The 14,348-nt window shown below is 36.9% G+C and overlaps 1 protein-coding gene across 2 annotated transcripts; it reads right to left on the bottom strand.

The window, feature by feature from the left end:
- Positions 1–3,540: 3,540 nt before the first annotated feature.
- On the bottom strand, positions 3,541–11,665 carry LOC311084647 (uncharacterized protein). Of its 2 annotated transcripts, XM_084116829.1 has the most exons (9): positions 11,343–11,665; positions 10,335–10,670; positions 9,949–10,239; positions 9,742–9,864; positions 9,556–9,594; positions 9,432–9,464; positions 7,823–7,861; positions 4,861–5,210; positions 3,541–4,641 (listed from the first exon to the last, which is right to left on the bottom strand). In XM_084116829.1, exons 1-9 carry the CDS (start codon positions 11,413–11,415, stop codon positions 4,591–4,593), a joined length of 1,335 nt encoding a protein of 444 aa, XP_083972955.1. In that variant the 5' UTR covers positions 11,416–11,665; the 3' UTR covers positions 3,541–4,590. The 2 variants fall into 2 exon arrangements, with proteins under 2 accessions (XP_083972955.1, XP_083972956.1); XM_084116830.1 differs by lacking the exons at positions 3,541–4,641; positions 11,343–11,665 and having other exon boundaries at positions 4,777–5,210; positions 9,742–9,861; positions 10,335–10,665.
- Between the last annotated feature and the right edge of the window lie 2,683 nt (positions 11,666–14,348).

Raw genomic sequence — 14,348 nt, 5'->3', positions numbered from 1 at the left:
CTTCATCTTGACAACATCAAAGAAAAACAAGCATCATGTCAAAAACCTCAGGTGTCTCTCCTCTCAAACCGAATACAAAATGACCTAATTAGAGCAATGGCTATTTATGTGAAACGGGAAATACTGAAGGAAGTATAAGGGAAGCGTCAATATTTTCATTTTACTTGATGAGACTACTGATGTATCACACATCGAACAGGTGTGCTTTGTGGTGCGTTATGTACATGACATGACCATAAAGGAGCGCTTCATTCAGCTCTGTGATGTTCAGTCAACAACAGGAGAACAGCTTGAAAACCTAGTAAGGAACCAGCTGAAAGTTGAGGACATCCATGGTCAGGGTTATGATGGAGCAGCCAACATGAGTGGGCCTTACAAAGGACTACAGTCCAGAATACTGAAGACCAATTCAAAGAATTATTTCACAATGCTACCATTCAAGCAGAGACAAGAGGGATCAATGTGCCTGAAGAGATTCCAGGACAAGCAAGGCGGCGAAAAGTACCAACAAAGTTTAAGTACTGCTCCACATCAGCAACAGAGGACCACCAGCCACAGACTTTAGAGGAGTACTACAGAGGAAGGATGTACTTCACTTTTTTGGATTCCCTGATTCAGGAACTCCACAGGCGATTTCAAGGGAAGGGGAACACTGACAAAATTGTGATGTCACTGCATTGTTTGATTGAACCATTAAAGTGGAAAGACACAGCAGATGCTGAAGCACTTAATGCTGCCCATACTCTCTGTGAGTTTTACGGATGCCCATGCAATTTTGGAAACATTTAAGGAGTTTGATGCTCATGTTGTGCTTCCAACACTTTTTAAACTGCTGAAAATCTTTGCAACACTGCCTGTCTCAACAGCCACTGTTGAATGCTCATTCTCGAAGTTGAAGCTGGTGAAAACTAAACTTCGTAATGCATGTGGACAAGAACGACTCTCTGATATTCTGCTTCTGGCCATTGAAAAAGACATCCCAATCATAAAAGATGAGGTTATTAAGATCTTTCAGGACATGGTACCAAATAGAAAGGTTCTGCTGTAAAAGGAAAAGATAAATACCAAAATGTAAATCTGTAAATAGTTTCTTCTGTTATTATCACCAATGTGTAATTGTGATGTTCTATCAAAACATCTACAATAAAGTCTAAAATGTATTTGAGCGTGTGCTGTCTTTTCTATTAATTGTACATTGTGTAATAACTGGAAAATTTGTGTTAAAGGGATAGTTCACCCAAAAATGAAAATGCTGTCATCATTTACTCTTCCTTAAGTTGTTCCAAACCTGTATGACTTTTTGTTTCTTCTGCTGTCCACAAAATAATATATTTTGAACAAAGTCGGTAACCAAACGACTGATGGTCCCCATTGACTTCCATAGTAGGAAAAAAAAAATACTATGGAAGTCAATGGGGACCAGCAACTGTTTAATTACCAACCTTCTTTAAAATATCTTCTTTTGTGTTCAGCAGAAGAAAGAAAGTCATACAGGTTTGGAACAACTTGAGAGGAAGAGTAAATGATGACAGCATTTTCATTTTTGGGTGAACTATCCCTTTAACAAGCAACCACCCCCTTAGTGCCCTTTTTTTGGTTTAGGCCACTGCCCCTCAAAATGTCTGTGCACGGCCCTGCTCTGATGTCATGCTGACGTATGTCAAAAATCTCTCGCCAGCGCAAGGCGCACGTGTCGGATTCTGCAGTCGAGCGCAGTTGCTCTCCACTGACTGCGCTGATCAAAAGCACGATGGGAAACGACTTGCTGACGAGTGACGACACAGCTTAATGTGGACATGGCAGTGGACATGGCTCCGTGCGTTCGCTGGCTTCTTTGAAAACAAATGCACATGACCAGCGGGAGAAGATGGGACGAGCCAACGAATTTTAACGACAGTGTTGTCAAATATCTATTCCGAAGCTGTAGGGGGAGCTCTATAGAGAAACCCGCGAGCAAAAAGCGAGAAAACAGCGAAGAAGTCGGCAAAGCTGCATAATGCAGCTTTAAAATGTTTTGATTTTAAAACTCTAATATCATGTTTTATGTGTATATGTTATGTGTGAATATTCCCAAACTATCTGACAGTGCGATCTCTTTGGGTTATGCAATTAAATTTTTATAAAAAAAAATAATAATAATTATTAAAACCACATATGTCTGTATTAAAGAAAAAATGATTGATAAACATGTATTTGGAATGGAATTAAATGACAAGTACTGTGGGTGTCTTGTTAATTTAATTTATTTTCATATAAAAGCAACAGAACTTGAATTACATCCAGTTTATTAGCAACACTGCACAAGCGTGAATCCCGCGATATCCATCTTTGATCTCACAGGTGTCAGATCCACTACGAGAAGAGAGAACTTTCCTTCTTGCCTGCGCTTTTTTCACTCCTCCTCTCACTGCAGCCGCCTACTCTCGCATACATTTCAGGTGAGGTCTCAAACAAGCCTATTGACTCCCATTCATTTTGGCATCACTTTGACAGCGAATAACTTTACATCTGAGGCTATTTACGTTTGCCAGCACTGAACGGAGAGGAGTGCATGTAGTGACATCATGTCAGAATCACATGTAATAAAATATCTAACTTTATCATTATGAATATAAACAACTAATGGCTGTTGATACTCTCTATCAAGCTAGCATATCGATACTGGTAAAGTTTAAAATATATTTAGTTTGATTCGGTAACGAGCAAGTAACAAGGCAAAGCTAAAAACAGGTTGCATTGATACACGTTTTCCCATAACCTTTGCTGACTGTATATGCAGGTACTGGGAATTTTGACTGCTCTCTCTCTGCCATTATTGTGATTCTTCCTAGCTTTCGTGCCTCTTCCCCTCCTCGAGTCGAACGGGTGCGCGCATGTGGGCAGCTCCTGTAGCGGCAGGGGTGGTAGCCATGGTAGCGAGGGAGAGTGACAGTCGCCCAGCCAATCATTTCATTCGTTACGAATGGAAATAAGTAGCTGTGTTTATTGTGCCCTGAGTGCACTACAGACACTCAATTTTTATATTCTCTTTTTCAGAGTACTTGCATTTTAATTATGTATAGGTATATAAAGACAGTTTAAACAAATTTGGGAAAAAGTTTTTTCGAAAAAACTTACCTACCCTACCTTTAATAACATAAACCCTAATATACTCAATAAAACCTATAATCAACACTATTTGCCTTAAATAACTTACTAACGTAAGAATGTGATGCCACCGTCATAAATGTGTTTGAAAGATGATTTGCTCTTCTCAGAAGTTTCTGAATTTCGTTTTTTTTCTTACGATAATTTTTTACTAATTTCAATGCATGAAATGTAATCTTTAAATAATGAATGATTAGATTCGACTGCAGTTCAGCAAATAATCTACAAACACATCTGCACATTTAAATGTGTGATATTTTGAACATAAGGACAAAACACAGCTTTGATTAAAAAATATATTTCTTTAAAAATGTGAACAATATATATATATATATATATATAGAGAGAGAGAGAGAGAGAGAATAACAAAAAAAATACAATTTACAAAGCTGTACAAATAAAAGGTTGTATATTTATACATTTTTAAAATATATTGTTTTACAATGATTCGTATAAGTAGCATGAAAATACTTAACAAGTGCAGTTTATTAAATTTTCATCACTTTTTGCTTCATTTACAAAGACCTCATATGTCAAAAGATCAAGGCACATTTGATTTTGCATGTCATGACTTCATTAAATACTTTAAATATATAAAAAACATTTTTTGGGGAAAAATATGCAGAAAACGAAAAAAAAAATACTATTTTACAATTATCTCTTTCATTAATTATGCAAAATCTTTCATTTCATTGACTGAATTTATCGACTTTCACTGTTATATGGTAGGAGGCGCTATTACACATCTTCTGAAAGAATACTGAATCGCCTGATCAACACACATGGGCAGATGATGCAGAAACAAGAGATCTCATATGTAATCATATGCACATGTAAAATAACGTGATCATCAACATTAAACAGTATATAAATCAAAACTGCCTAATTTTACAGAATGAAATGTTGACCCAGGACGAGCTACAGGACTGTGAAGCTTTAGGGGTGATGATAGACTCGGTCTGCTCAATCTATGTTTTGATCATCGTTCTGAATCTGATCTGGATGTAGTCTTTGACAAAAAAAGTGATTTTCTCAGCTTTTTGCTCAAAATGTTGCTTTTTTTTTAATGAAACTTAACCACATTCAAGTGTTGAATAAATGATTCATTTAACGGTGGCTGGTAACTTAAAAAAAAAAAAAAACACGGGTAGGGAAAGAGTTAATACTAAAATACAAAAAATACTAGTATAATAATAGTTCAGCAGTTTTAAAATATACACAAATTAACTGCTGTGTTTAATAGCTCCTTTCTCCTGACAAATAGGTGTAGTGTTACAAAATATACATACATTTTATGTCAGCCTTATAGAACTCTTATCTTTATTAAGGCATTTTGTCATTAGGGATGTTAGATGGTAAAAAAAAAAAAATAGCAAAATGTTTCTTATATTTGTCAGTGGAATTGAAATATGTGGATGATATTCAAGAGTTTATATACTGTAATCAGGGGCAGGTTTGTCTCCGGCTTAGGATCCGCTCTCTACTCAATGGAATCTGTAAAAATATGGAAAGTATTTGAATGTTCCCATAAATCAATCTACAAATTAAATTAGTCTTCCCACTACAGTGATTTTTAACTATTCACAATGAAATATGATGCTCTGACAAAGACAGAAAAACTTTTAACTTTTAACAGTTTAACTTTTATAATCTGTCTTTATTAATAGTTTTCATCTTAGTAAGACATTTAAAAGCTTTGAAAGACCTACTCACATGAGCAACAATGAATGTATGCATGCTCATCTGTCCATTGCTGGTGATGTGGAGTTTATAATGTCCACAGAGTTTAGGTGTGATGTTAGTGATGGTGAGAGATCCGGTGTTGAGGTTCAGTTTTAAACTGTCTTTGAATTTGAGAATTTTTCTCTTATAAGGAAGTTCGTCATTGTTCGTTTTATCCAGTGTAGCTATGACAACAAATTTAGCATTGTGTTTTTTGGAATCCGCAAACTTCCAACATATCTTCTCCATTCCCTGTATTTCAGCATCATCAGTGTGTAGCGTGACAGGTTGTCCTTCCATCACTGACACTGACGTGATTTTATCTTCCTTAACAAACACACCTGGAGAACAAACAGAAACAGTTTTTCAGATGTGATTGAACCGCAGTTGTATTGCCAAACACCAGACATCAGAACGTTTAATGTTTTTTTAAAAACAAAACAAAAACACGGTGGCTTCGTCGGTTGCATGCAATTTTTATTAACTGACACTTTGAGCCAGTTTCACGAGAAGTGATTATGGAAACACATGGGATGAGCAAATGTTTTTATGCGACATTCTAATTTAATTCACAACTTTGGATGGAAACAACTAACCTTGTGACTTCCTACAGCCTGTATAACTACGGAGCCCCTAAAGGGACATTGTGGTGGGAAAAAATATGAGTTGGGAGGAAAAATAAGTAGTCAATGCTTTAGTGCTCCCCCGAGAAACTTAGCGCTCTCTCACAAAACGTTTGCATTCCCCCAAGAAACTTTGCGTTTGCCCACAAAACACTTTGCGTTTCCCCGAGAAACTTTGCATTCGCACGCAAAATGTTTTGCGTTCCCCCGAGAAACCTTGCCCTCGCTTGCAAAACGTTTCCGTTCCACCGAGAAACTTCGCATTCGCTCTCAAAACCTTTGCTCAACCTTTGCTTGGCAGATTGAAGATACAAGTCAATTATTCATCATAGGCTAAACTCACCCAAAATCTTTGGCTTAAATTGGAAACAATCAAACGAAAAAACAAAATTATATATTTTTTTTGTCATGAGGGTCTCCAGATCACGCATTTATCATTCGAATTGTACCAACAGCCTAGGAGGATTTTAAAGAAGTAGTTTTGTTAGAAAGTTCTAAAGGGCGGACAAATTTCACAGAGGAACAGAGAAGTGATGCACAACAACATGATCCAACAAGCCTGCAGTTTCTTTACACCTCCTCATCGCTCTCTGTGTTTGGGACTGTGGAAATGCCAATCAATAAAGCTCATCATCCTAAGGTTGAAACCTGGATTTGCTCAGAGGACACAGCAACACCCTTTCCCCCACAGATCCCAGCAAACAGGTTTGATTATTTGTAATATCTGCAAAATACACATCTCTCCTCTGTGTGACAACTCCCTGCACAAATCCATGTTGTAGTTGTGGGTCAGTGTTAACTCAAGCACTCGAGTGATAGTTTAAAACAGCTCACCATCTTCTCATTGACTCATGTTTTAGTTTCACTTTCACACACTGGCGATCATTTCAGCTTCATTCTGACTCTAAAGTTTCTCTATAGAACTGGAAATTACTCTCTAGACAAGAAAGAAATCCTGAAATCTGAAATTATTTCACGAAATCTGACAAACACATCAATACAGTGGTCAAACATGCTTCTTTCATCTTCGACTACTAGTAAAAGTAAAACCTATTCCGTCAAGAATTTTTTTTTGAAAAAATAAGATTTTACTGATTGGATTACTGTAACTCACTTTACTTTGGGATTAGCTAGTCAGCTTTATCCCACTTTCAGATAGTTCAAACAACTAAGTCATTGTTATGAGGGTCTGGGACTGTTACATGCTAAGTATTGTGCAAATTAATTTATTACTATCGAGCGTCACCTGCGCAGCGCACCAGCCTCGTATCTCCAACTTTAATAAATAAATAAACTAAAAACAAAAGTAATGCCGGATGTCAACGGATGACTGCCGCACACACATAATAAAGCATAAAAAAAACACAACATAAAATCCAGGCCTGGTCCTGTCTCATCCTTCACTGTCGTCGCTCCTCCTTTTATGCCTCGGCCTCGTCCTGCTTGCCACAGATATTTTTCAAGGTATTTGAAAATTCCAGTATCGTGACAACACTATTAGTGTCGTCAGGCGGACATTTGCAGACAGATAAACGTGAATTTCTCAGTCCAGCTGACAATAAGAACGAGTAAATATTGTTGATTTACATACACTACCAGTGGCGTAGCGGATGGGCACACATGGTAACCCCTCTGCTTAAAGGAACAAGCCGACTTTTTGGGACTTTAGCTTATTCACCGTAGCCCCCAGAGTTAGATACATACCCATACAAGTCCATACATACCCTTCTCATCTCCCACCGCTAGCCTAGCTCAGCACAAAGACTGAAGGTAAACGGCTTCAGCTAGCATACTGCTCCCAATAAGTGACAAAATAAGCTCCAGTTTACCTCCAGTCTTTGTGCTAAGCTAGGCTAGCAGTGGGTGCGTCAGACAGAGTTACGGTACGCACGGAGATGAAAAGGGTATGTATGGATGGACTTATCTAACTCTGGGGGATATGGTGAATAAGCTAAAGTCCCAAAAAGTCGGCGTGTTCCTTTAAAAGCCAACACTAAACACTTTTTTCTCTCATAGAATGACCTCGCTATCCGCTAACAAAGCCCTGTTTATCCATTTCCATGCAGCCTTTAACACTATCAAACTCCATCCTGAAGCTCGCAGATAAATCTCTTCAGGTATCTTCACTAGGTTGTACTTTTCTGAGCAATTGGATAGTTGTGCAGTGCAGCATTTTTCATGTTACTCTCTCCTTAGGATAAAATGTTTAGGTTGCTTTAGATAAGAGCGTCAACAAAATTAATTAATGTAGATATAAATGTTTTTGAATGGTGTTTGATGTCTGAAAGGAACAGCCACATGAATCCTCTCACAGTTATATAGTAACTTACTATTTTGTGAATCTCTCTCCTGATTAGACGTGTCCCCGCCTGGTGAAAACAAACACAAATGTTAATCTACTGTAAATGTTGATTTGCACAAACACAGGCACACAGAGCTTCAGTATGCACAGCTGTACTACCGCATTTTCAGGAAAATAAGTTGCTTAAATAACCCAAATTGGGTTGTTTTTAACCCAGCATTGTGGTAGTTAAAGTAGTAGTACTAAGTAGTAGTTGTTTTGACCCAGCAAGTTGATTAAATAACTACATTGCTGGATTAAAATGAACCCAAAATGGGTTAAATATTAAAGCCAGAAAATGTTGGACATTAAAAAAAATCACTTTTACACATTAAAAACGAGAACAAGGGCTAACATAGTCAAAAGAAACAACATGTGAGAAGGAAAGCAGAAAAGAATGGCAAATCAACAGCTACACAGATAATACAGTTAAATTAATTGTTTTTAATGAACATAGATGAATATAATTTGCATTTAAAAAATGTTTTATATAATTATCCACTACTGACGAAAACACTACACCATAAAATTATTTATTGGTTTCAACTTTAAGTAATTTAATATTGCACCAACTTATTCAAGCAAACAAAGGTAACAAGTAAACTTCCAAATTTAAGTTCACTCAACTTTAAACTTATAACTATAAATGCATAATCTTAAGTTGTTTACAAAAAACTATCTATAGTTTATTGCCTAGTCTATTTGAGTAAAAAATATGGAGCTATATTATAGGAGTTCTAATAACTCTTTAACACAAGTTAACATGACCATTTGGTTGTTGTTTTATTAGCAAATTAACAGATTAAGAACGACTTTCAATCCAAATTGGGTTAAATCAACCCAGCGTCTTTACCCAACAGTCTAAACCCAGAAAAAGCAGAACATTAATTCTGTGATAACAGCCGGCTGGATGTACAGGGTGGGCCATTTATATGGATACACCGTAATAACATGGGAATGGTTGGTGATATTAAATCCTGTTTGTGGCACATTAGTATATGTGAGGGGGCAAACTCCTCAAGATGGGTGGTGACCATGGTGGCCATTTAGAAGTCGGACAAACAGGACTTTAATATCACCAACCATTCCCATGTTATGTATCCATATAAATGGCTCACCCTGTACATTATCCTTATTTGGAGTTCCCATGTGCTTTCCTACAACCCACGCTGCCATCCTCTTAGTCACACCCCTCACCTGAGGATAATCTATAAACCTGCTCCTCCAGTTTTCTGTTCAACCTCACCTTATAATACTGGGTATACACCCAGCTAACAGTGAACATATTCAGAACTTTAGCTAACGTTCTGGCAGGGTTCTCTCAACATTTAGAAATAGCTACCTAGTATCATGGTTCAGAGAAAATTAAAAAAAATAAAATTCTAAAACTGTTTGCAAAATTCTAAAATATAATGGAATTCTGTAACGTTCGGATTACCAACAAAACATAACGAACTTAATGTGAACATTAGCAAAATGTTGAACACACTTTTGTTAGCTGGGATATACGCTGCCAGTTTCTATTGTGCTTCACGACAACATGAACCATATGCTGAACAAAGACACAATATCCTGCGATATAAATCATGATATCTTACCGTCTGTCTCCACAGCTAACAAACGAACTGCTCCTGTTTTAACCAAAATCACAGACTTCATTAAATAACACCTTTTGACATAGTAACTTTCAACCAAGTTACACACAGTTGTACAGTAACTTACCATTTTGTGAACATCTGTCCACATTATTCGTTTTCCCGTCTGAGAAAAAACAAACAAACACAGATAATGTCTTGAATGTGAATGTATATGAAACAAGAACACAGAAGTTAATGTAACCTTTCTTACAAAACTATATTTTGCATAATTAAGCGTTCTTTTGTGAAATCAGCTCTAGGTAACACGTACCACCTTGATCTGCCCATTTAAGCATCTTGTGTTGATGGTACCAGTAAATACCACACAAAACTGCAGCCAGAGCCAGAGCACAAACACACACCAGCGCTATTTCACCTGCAGACAAACCTGCTGCTATAATGGAAAGAGAGAAACCATATCAGTATTAGAACTGCTAAAACTTTATTGATTAGATATTAGATATCAGCGCTTTGGTACCTGCACATGTGTGACAGAGTGTGTTGATGTCCAGATGTGTGGTCTGGTTGCTGATGGGATTGTTCAGCACACAGCTGTAGGTGTTTTTATCCTGATATTCCACCTCCAGAGGTAGAGAGAGACTGATGCTGAGATCAGACGCACTGATGCTGGACAATACACTGATTCCTTTGTACCAGGAGAGAGTCACATGACTCACATTCACCACTGATGAACACACCAATGAACATGATGATGATGATGAAGAACAGTGTGAAGAGTTACTGCTGATGACAGGAACAGGCAGACGAGCTGGAAAACATCAGAGAATAACATGTTTCAGTCTACAATAGATTGACACAGCAATGCAATGAAATCAAACCAAATGCATCAAGAGAACGACTCACCAGAAACAATAATGCTGAATTTCTTCGGTGGGACCTCATTTCCACCAATGATCTGCAGATCATAAACGCCACTGTGTTCAGTTCTGGTGTTTGTGATGGTCAGAGATCCAGTCTTGTCCAGATGCAGACTATCTCTGAATCTCCCATCAAGAACATCATCATATAATGAGACCTTATTGACAGCATTGATGATTTGAGCTATTCGAGTGCTGTCGGATCCAAATGTCCACAGTATGCGTTCATATTTCTGTATATTAGTAAGATCAGTGTGTAGCGTGACAGAATCTCCCTCCATCACAAACACTGACTTTCCTTCACCTGTAACACCAAACACACCTGAAGAAAAGAGACAGTTTCTCAGGCAGAGAGTTCAGTTTTGTGTTCCACAGAAGAAATAAAGTAGGATTGATTTGGAACAACATGAGGGTGAGTAACATTAAATGATGACAGAATTAATGTTTTGGTGAACTATTCCTTTAAGTCTTATTCCTCCTGCAATTCTGTTCAAATCTTTACAGATCCAAGGACAGATTTAAAGTCCCGCAGGATATTTTGTGAATACAGAAACAACAAAATGGTGAATAAGAAATTAGTTCTCAGGTAAGTTCACTGAATCCTGAGTAATGTTAATGCATTAGTGAACAAGACATCAGCACAGAAACAAAGCATCATGTTGGTTTCATACCTTAAGAAAACTAACCATGGTTTACTATAGTAAAAGTGTAATAACCAAGGTTTCTTGGAAGATTGATTACCATTTGTATAACCACAGTTTTACTGCAAAGAAATATACCATGGTTAAACTATATTAGTGTAGCAAAACCATGGTTTATTTTCGTAAGGGTTTTTACTAGGCTACTTGCACTGTAGAATAAGACGTTTTTCTTTCACAATCTCCAGACAGTTTCAAGACCTCTATTTTTTTTTTTACTTTGATTCCCCCTAAATTAATATTATTTTTCTTTAAAGCTTGTAAAGTGAAGTGCAAAACCATTTAAATGTACTCACCATCCACGAGTAATCCGCCGAAGATTAAAATAAACATATTTCTGTACGAGTAAAATGAGTAAACAAAGTCCATTGTAGTTATGAACGTTTTCCATTGATTGTCAGATTGTTCGATGTCATTGAGCCGTTTTTAAACGAGCAACTATTATTATTCCACTTTTCTAAGCGAGTTTTTTATAAACTGACTTCAGATCGATAGATTTATACGAGTTTACACGAATGAAAAAAAATTGCGACTCATTGAAGACAATCAGAACGGAACTCCTTCAGTCGGGAAAGCCCTCCACAACACTCAGACTTGCACCTTCTGCACTGACTGATATGTAGACGCGCTTATTTTATAGCAGAAAATCCGCTTCCTGTGGTGGTGGGAGGGGGGTAGGAGGGAGGGAGGGGGGGTGTTGACTTACTGGCAATCATATTTCTCTTTGTCATCACCTTGTACACAGCAGCTTTTTCTGTTTTTGGATTGCAGAAGTTATATAGGTAATTGAACTTCAAAGCAAATCATATGTTTGTCTTCTAGAAACTTGTTTTTATCATTATCATGAGTTTTCTAACCACAATATAGATCTATATATCCAGTGCTTTAAGTGGGCCGGTACGCGCCGGTACTCAGTACCGCCACTTCCAAATATAGCTCTTGAGCGTACCGCCACCTCTCCGTGCGCCCAGAACGTGCTTTTAGCGTACCGGTATGCTCATTTGCACATCTGTTTTAATCCTCTGGCTGCGCTGCCGCTTTTCAGAGCGCCCTTCACAATGCACGGCGCGCGCGCTCTATTTCAGCATAATGGTTGTTTGTTGCCATGACAAAGGAGGAGGAAGCACAACTGAAACCGCCATGGAAGCACGAGAGGACCTCCCGTTATCGTAAACGACCACCCGCCAACTCTCACGCATTCACCGTCCGTGAGACACATGCACGCAATTGACACTTTTCACACGCTCTCACAACACATCCATTTTCTCACGCACAGAAAAATCGCGAAGCAAAGAGGACACGGAGACAGAGCAGGCTAGTTATGATATAAAACAAAATCCCAGCTCTCAGATTCTGTCATTTTTATAACGAAATTCAAACAATAAATACCGTTTTGGCGCTTGTAAATGTGACATGACAGATCCCTAGCGCACGTGAACCGATCATCTATGAACACAATGTTAAAAGAAACAGTACAACTTACCGAAATGTATATTCAGCCTACATAATATCGATCAATCAGTGTTTTTCAACCGCGGAAAGGGTCAGTAAAACAGCTGGAGAACAACTGTCACATAATATTTACCTCAGGAAAGCCATTTGATGACCATAATATAGGCTATAGCACGTGATTTGGCTAGAAAAAAACAGCTATAGAGAGTATTTTTGCTAAATATGTGTACTATATTACATATTTATTATATTTTTTTACTTATATCATTAAATAAAGTTGTTATTAGGATAAAAAAATGCATTATATTTAATTTGAATTATTTTTAACCTTAAATAATACTACCAGCTGATAGGGCTCTCTGTATGTTTACATCATTAGGTGAGATTTTTTTTCTTGAGAAAAATGAATGCCTATCTTGTGTACCTAATATTTATCCAAATTAGATTAAGAAAAAGATTATTTTTTACATCCCAACAATTTTTTTCTTTCTCAGAATAGTTTATATCTCACAATTCTGACTTTATAACACGCATTTTGCGACTTTATATCATGCAATTCTGATTTTATATATCCCAATTGCGCCTTTATTTCCCAGAATTGCGACTTTATATCTCGCAATTGCGACTTTATATCTCAGAATTGCGACTTTATTTCTCACAATTCTGACTTCTTATCTCGCAATTATGAGAAAAAAAGTCCCAATTCTGACTTTATATATCGCAATTGTGAGAAAAAAAAGTCAGAATTGTGAGATAACAAGTCGCAATTATTATTATTTATTTATTATTCAGTGGCGGAAACAAGCTTCCATAGTTACCTCAGGGGAGGAGGGGAGTCAGCAAAAAAAAAAAAAAAAAAAATTAGAGTACCGGCACCTCTTTTGAGCCACTTAAAGCACTGTATATATCTGTAGGAGCCATTTACAGTGCTATGCATAAGTTTAGACACCCATACTAAAGTTGACTAAAAAGAGGAATAAAAAAAATCATCTTTTGGAAACTGAACTTAATGCCTTAATTTAAAAAATTAGGAAAAATCCAACCTTTAAGGACACCAATTTTCTTTGTGAATGAATAATGTATCGTAAATAAATAAATGTTCTTCCTTTTTAAATACAGGGTGCATAAGTCTGGACACCCCTATGTTAAATTCCCATAGAGGCAGGCAGATTTTTATTTTTAAAGGCCAGTTAATTCATGGATCCAGGATACTATGCATCCTGATAAAGTTCCCTTGGCCTTTGGAATTAAAATAGCCCCACATCATCACATAACCTTCACCATACCTTGAGATTGGCATGGTTTTATTTCAGTTAGCCTAATAGCTAGTTTGATTTGCATTGAGAGATGATCTTATGGAAAGTACCCCATGCCAATCTCTAGGTATGGTGAAGGCTATGTGATGATGTGGGGCTATTTTAATTCCAAAGGCCAAGGGAACTTTATCAGGATGCATAGTATCCTAAAAAAATAAATACAAAAAAATACTTAAAAATAAAAATCTGCCTGCCTCTATGGGAATTTAACATAGGGGTGTCCAAACTTATGCACCCTGTATTTAAAAAGGAAGAACATTTATTTATTTACTATACATTATTCATTCACAAAGAAAATTGGTGTCCTTAAAGGTTGGATTTTTCCTAATTTTTTAAATTAAGGCATTAAGTTCAATTTCCAAAAGATGATTTTTTATTCCTCTTTTTAGTGAACTTTAGCATGGGTGTCTAAACTTATGCATAGCACTGTATGTTTATTGTTGGCATAATATTTTATTTTGTTTGGATATATTTATATTAGTATTTTGGACACTGGGTGACAGTGATTAGATGCACATGGTTGTATATAGGGGG

This window comes from Abramis brama, assembly GCF_963993115.1.
Source record: "Abramis brama genome assembly, chromosome: 6".
Lineage (NCBI taxonomy): Eukaryota > Metazoa > Chordata > Actinopteri > Cypriniformes > Leuciscidae > Abramis > Abramis brama.
The sequence above is the reverse complement of the archived record's forward strand: the minus strand, read 5'-3'. Positions and strand labels throughout refer to the sequence as shown.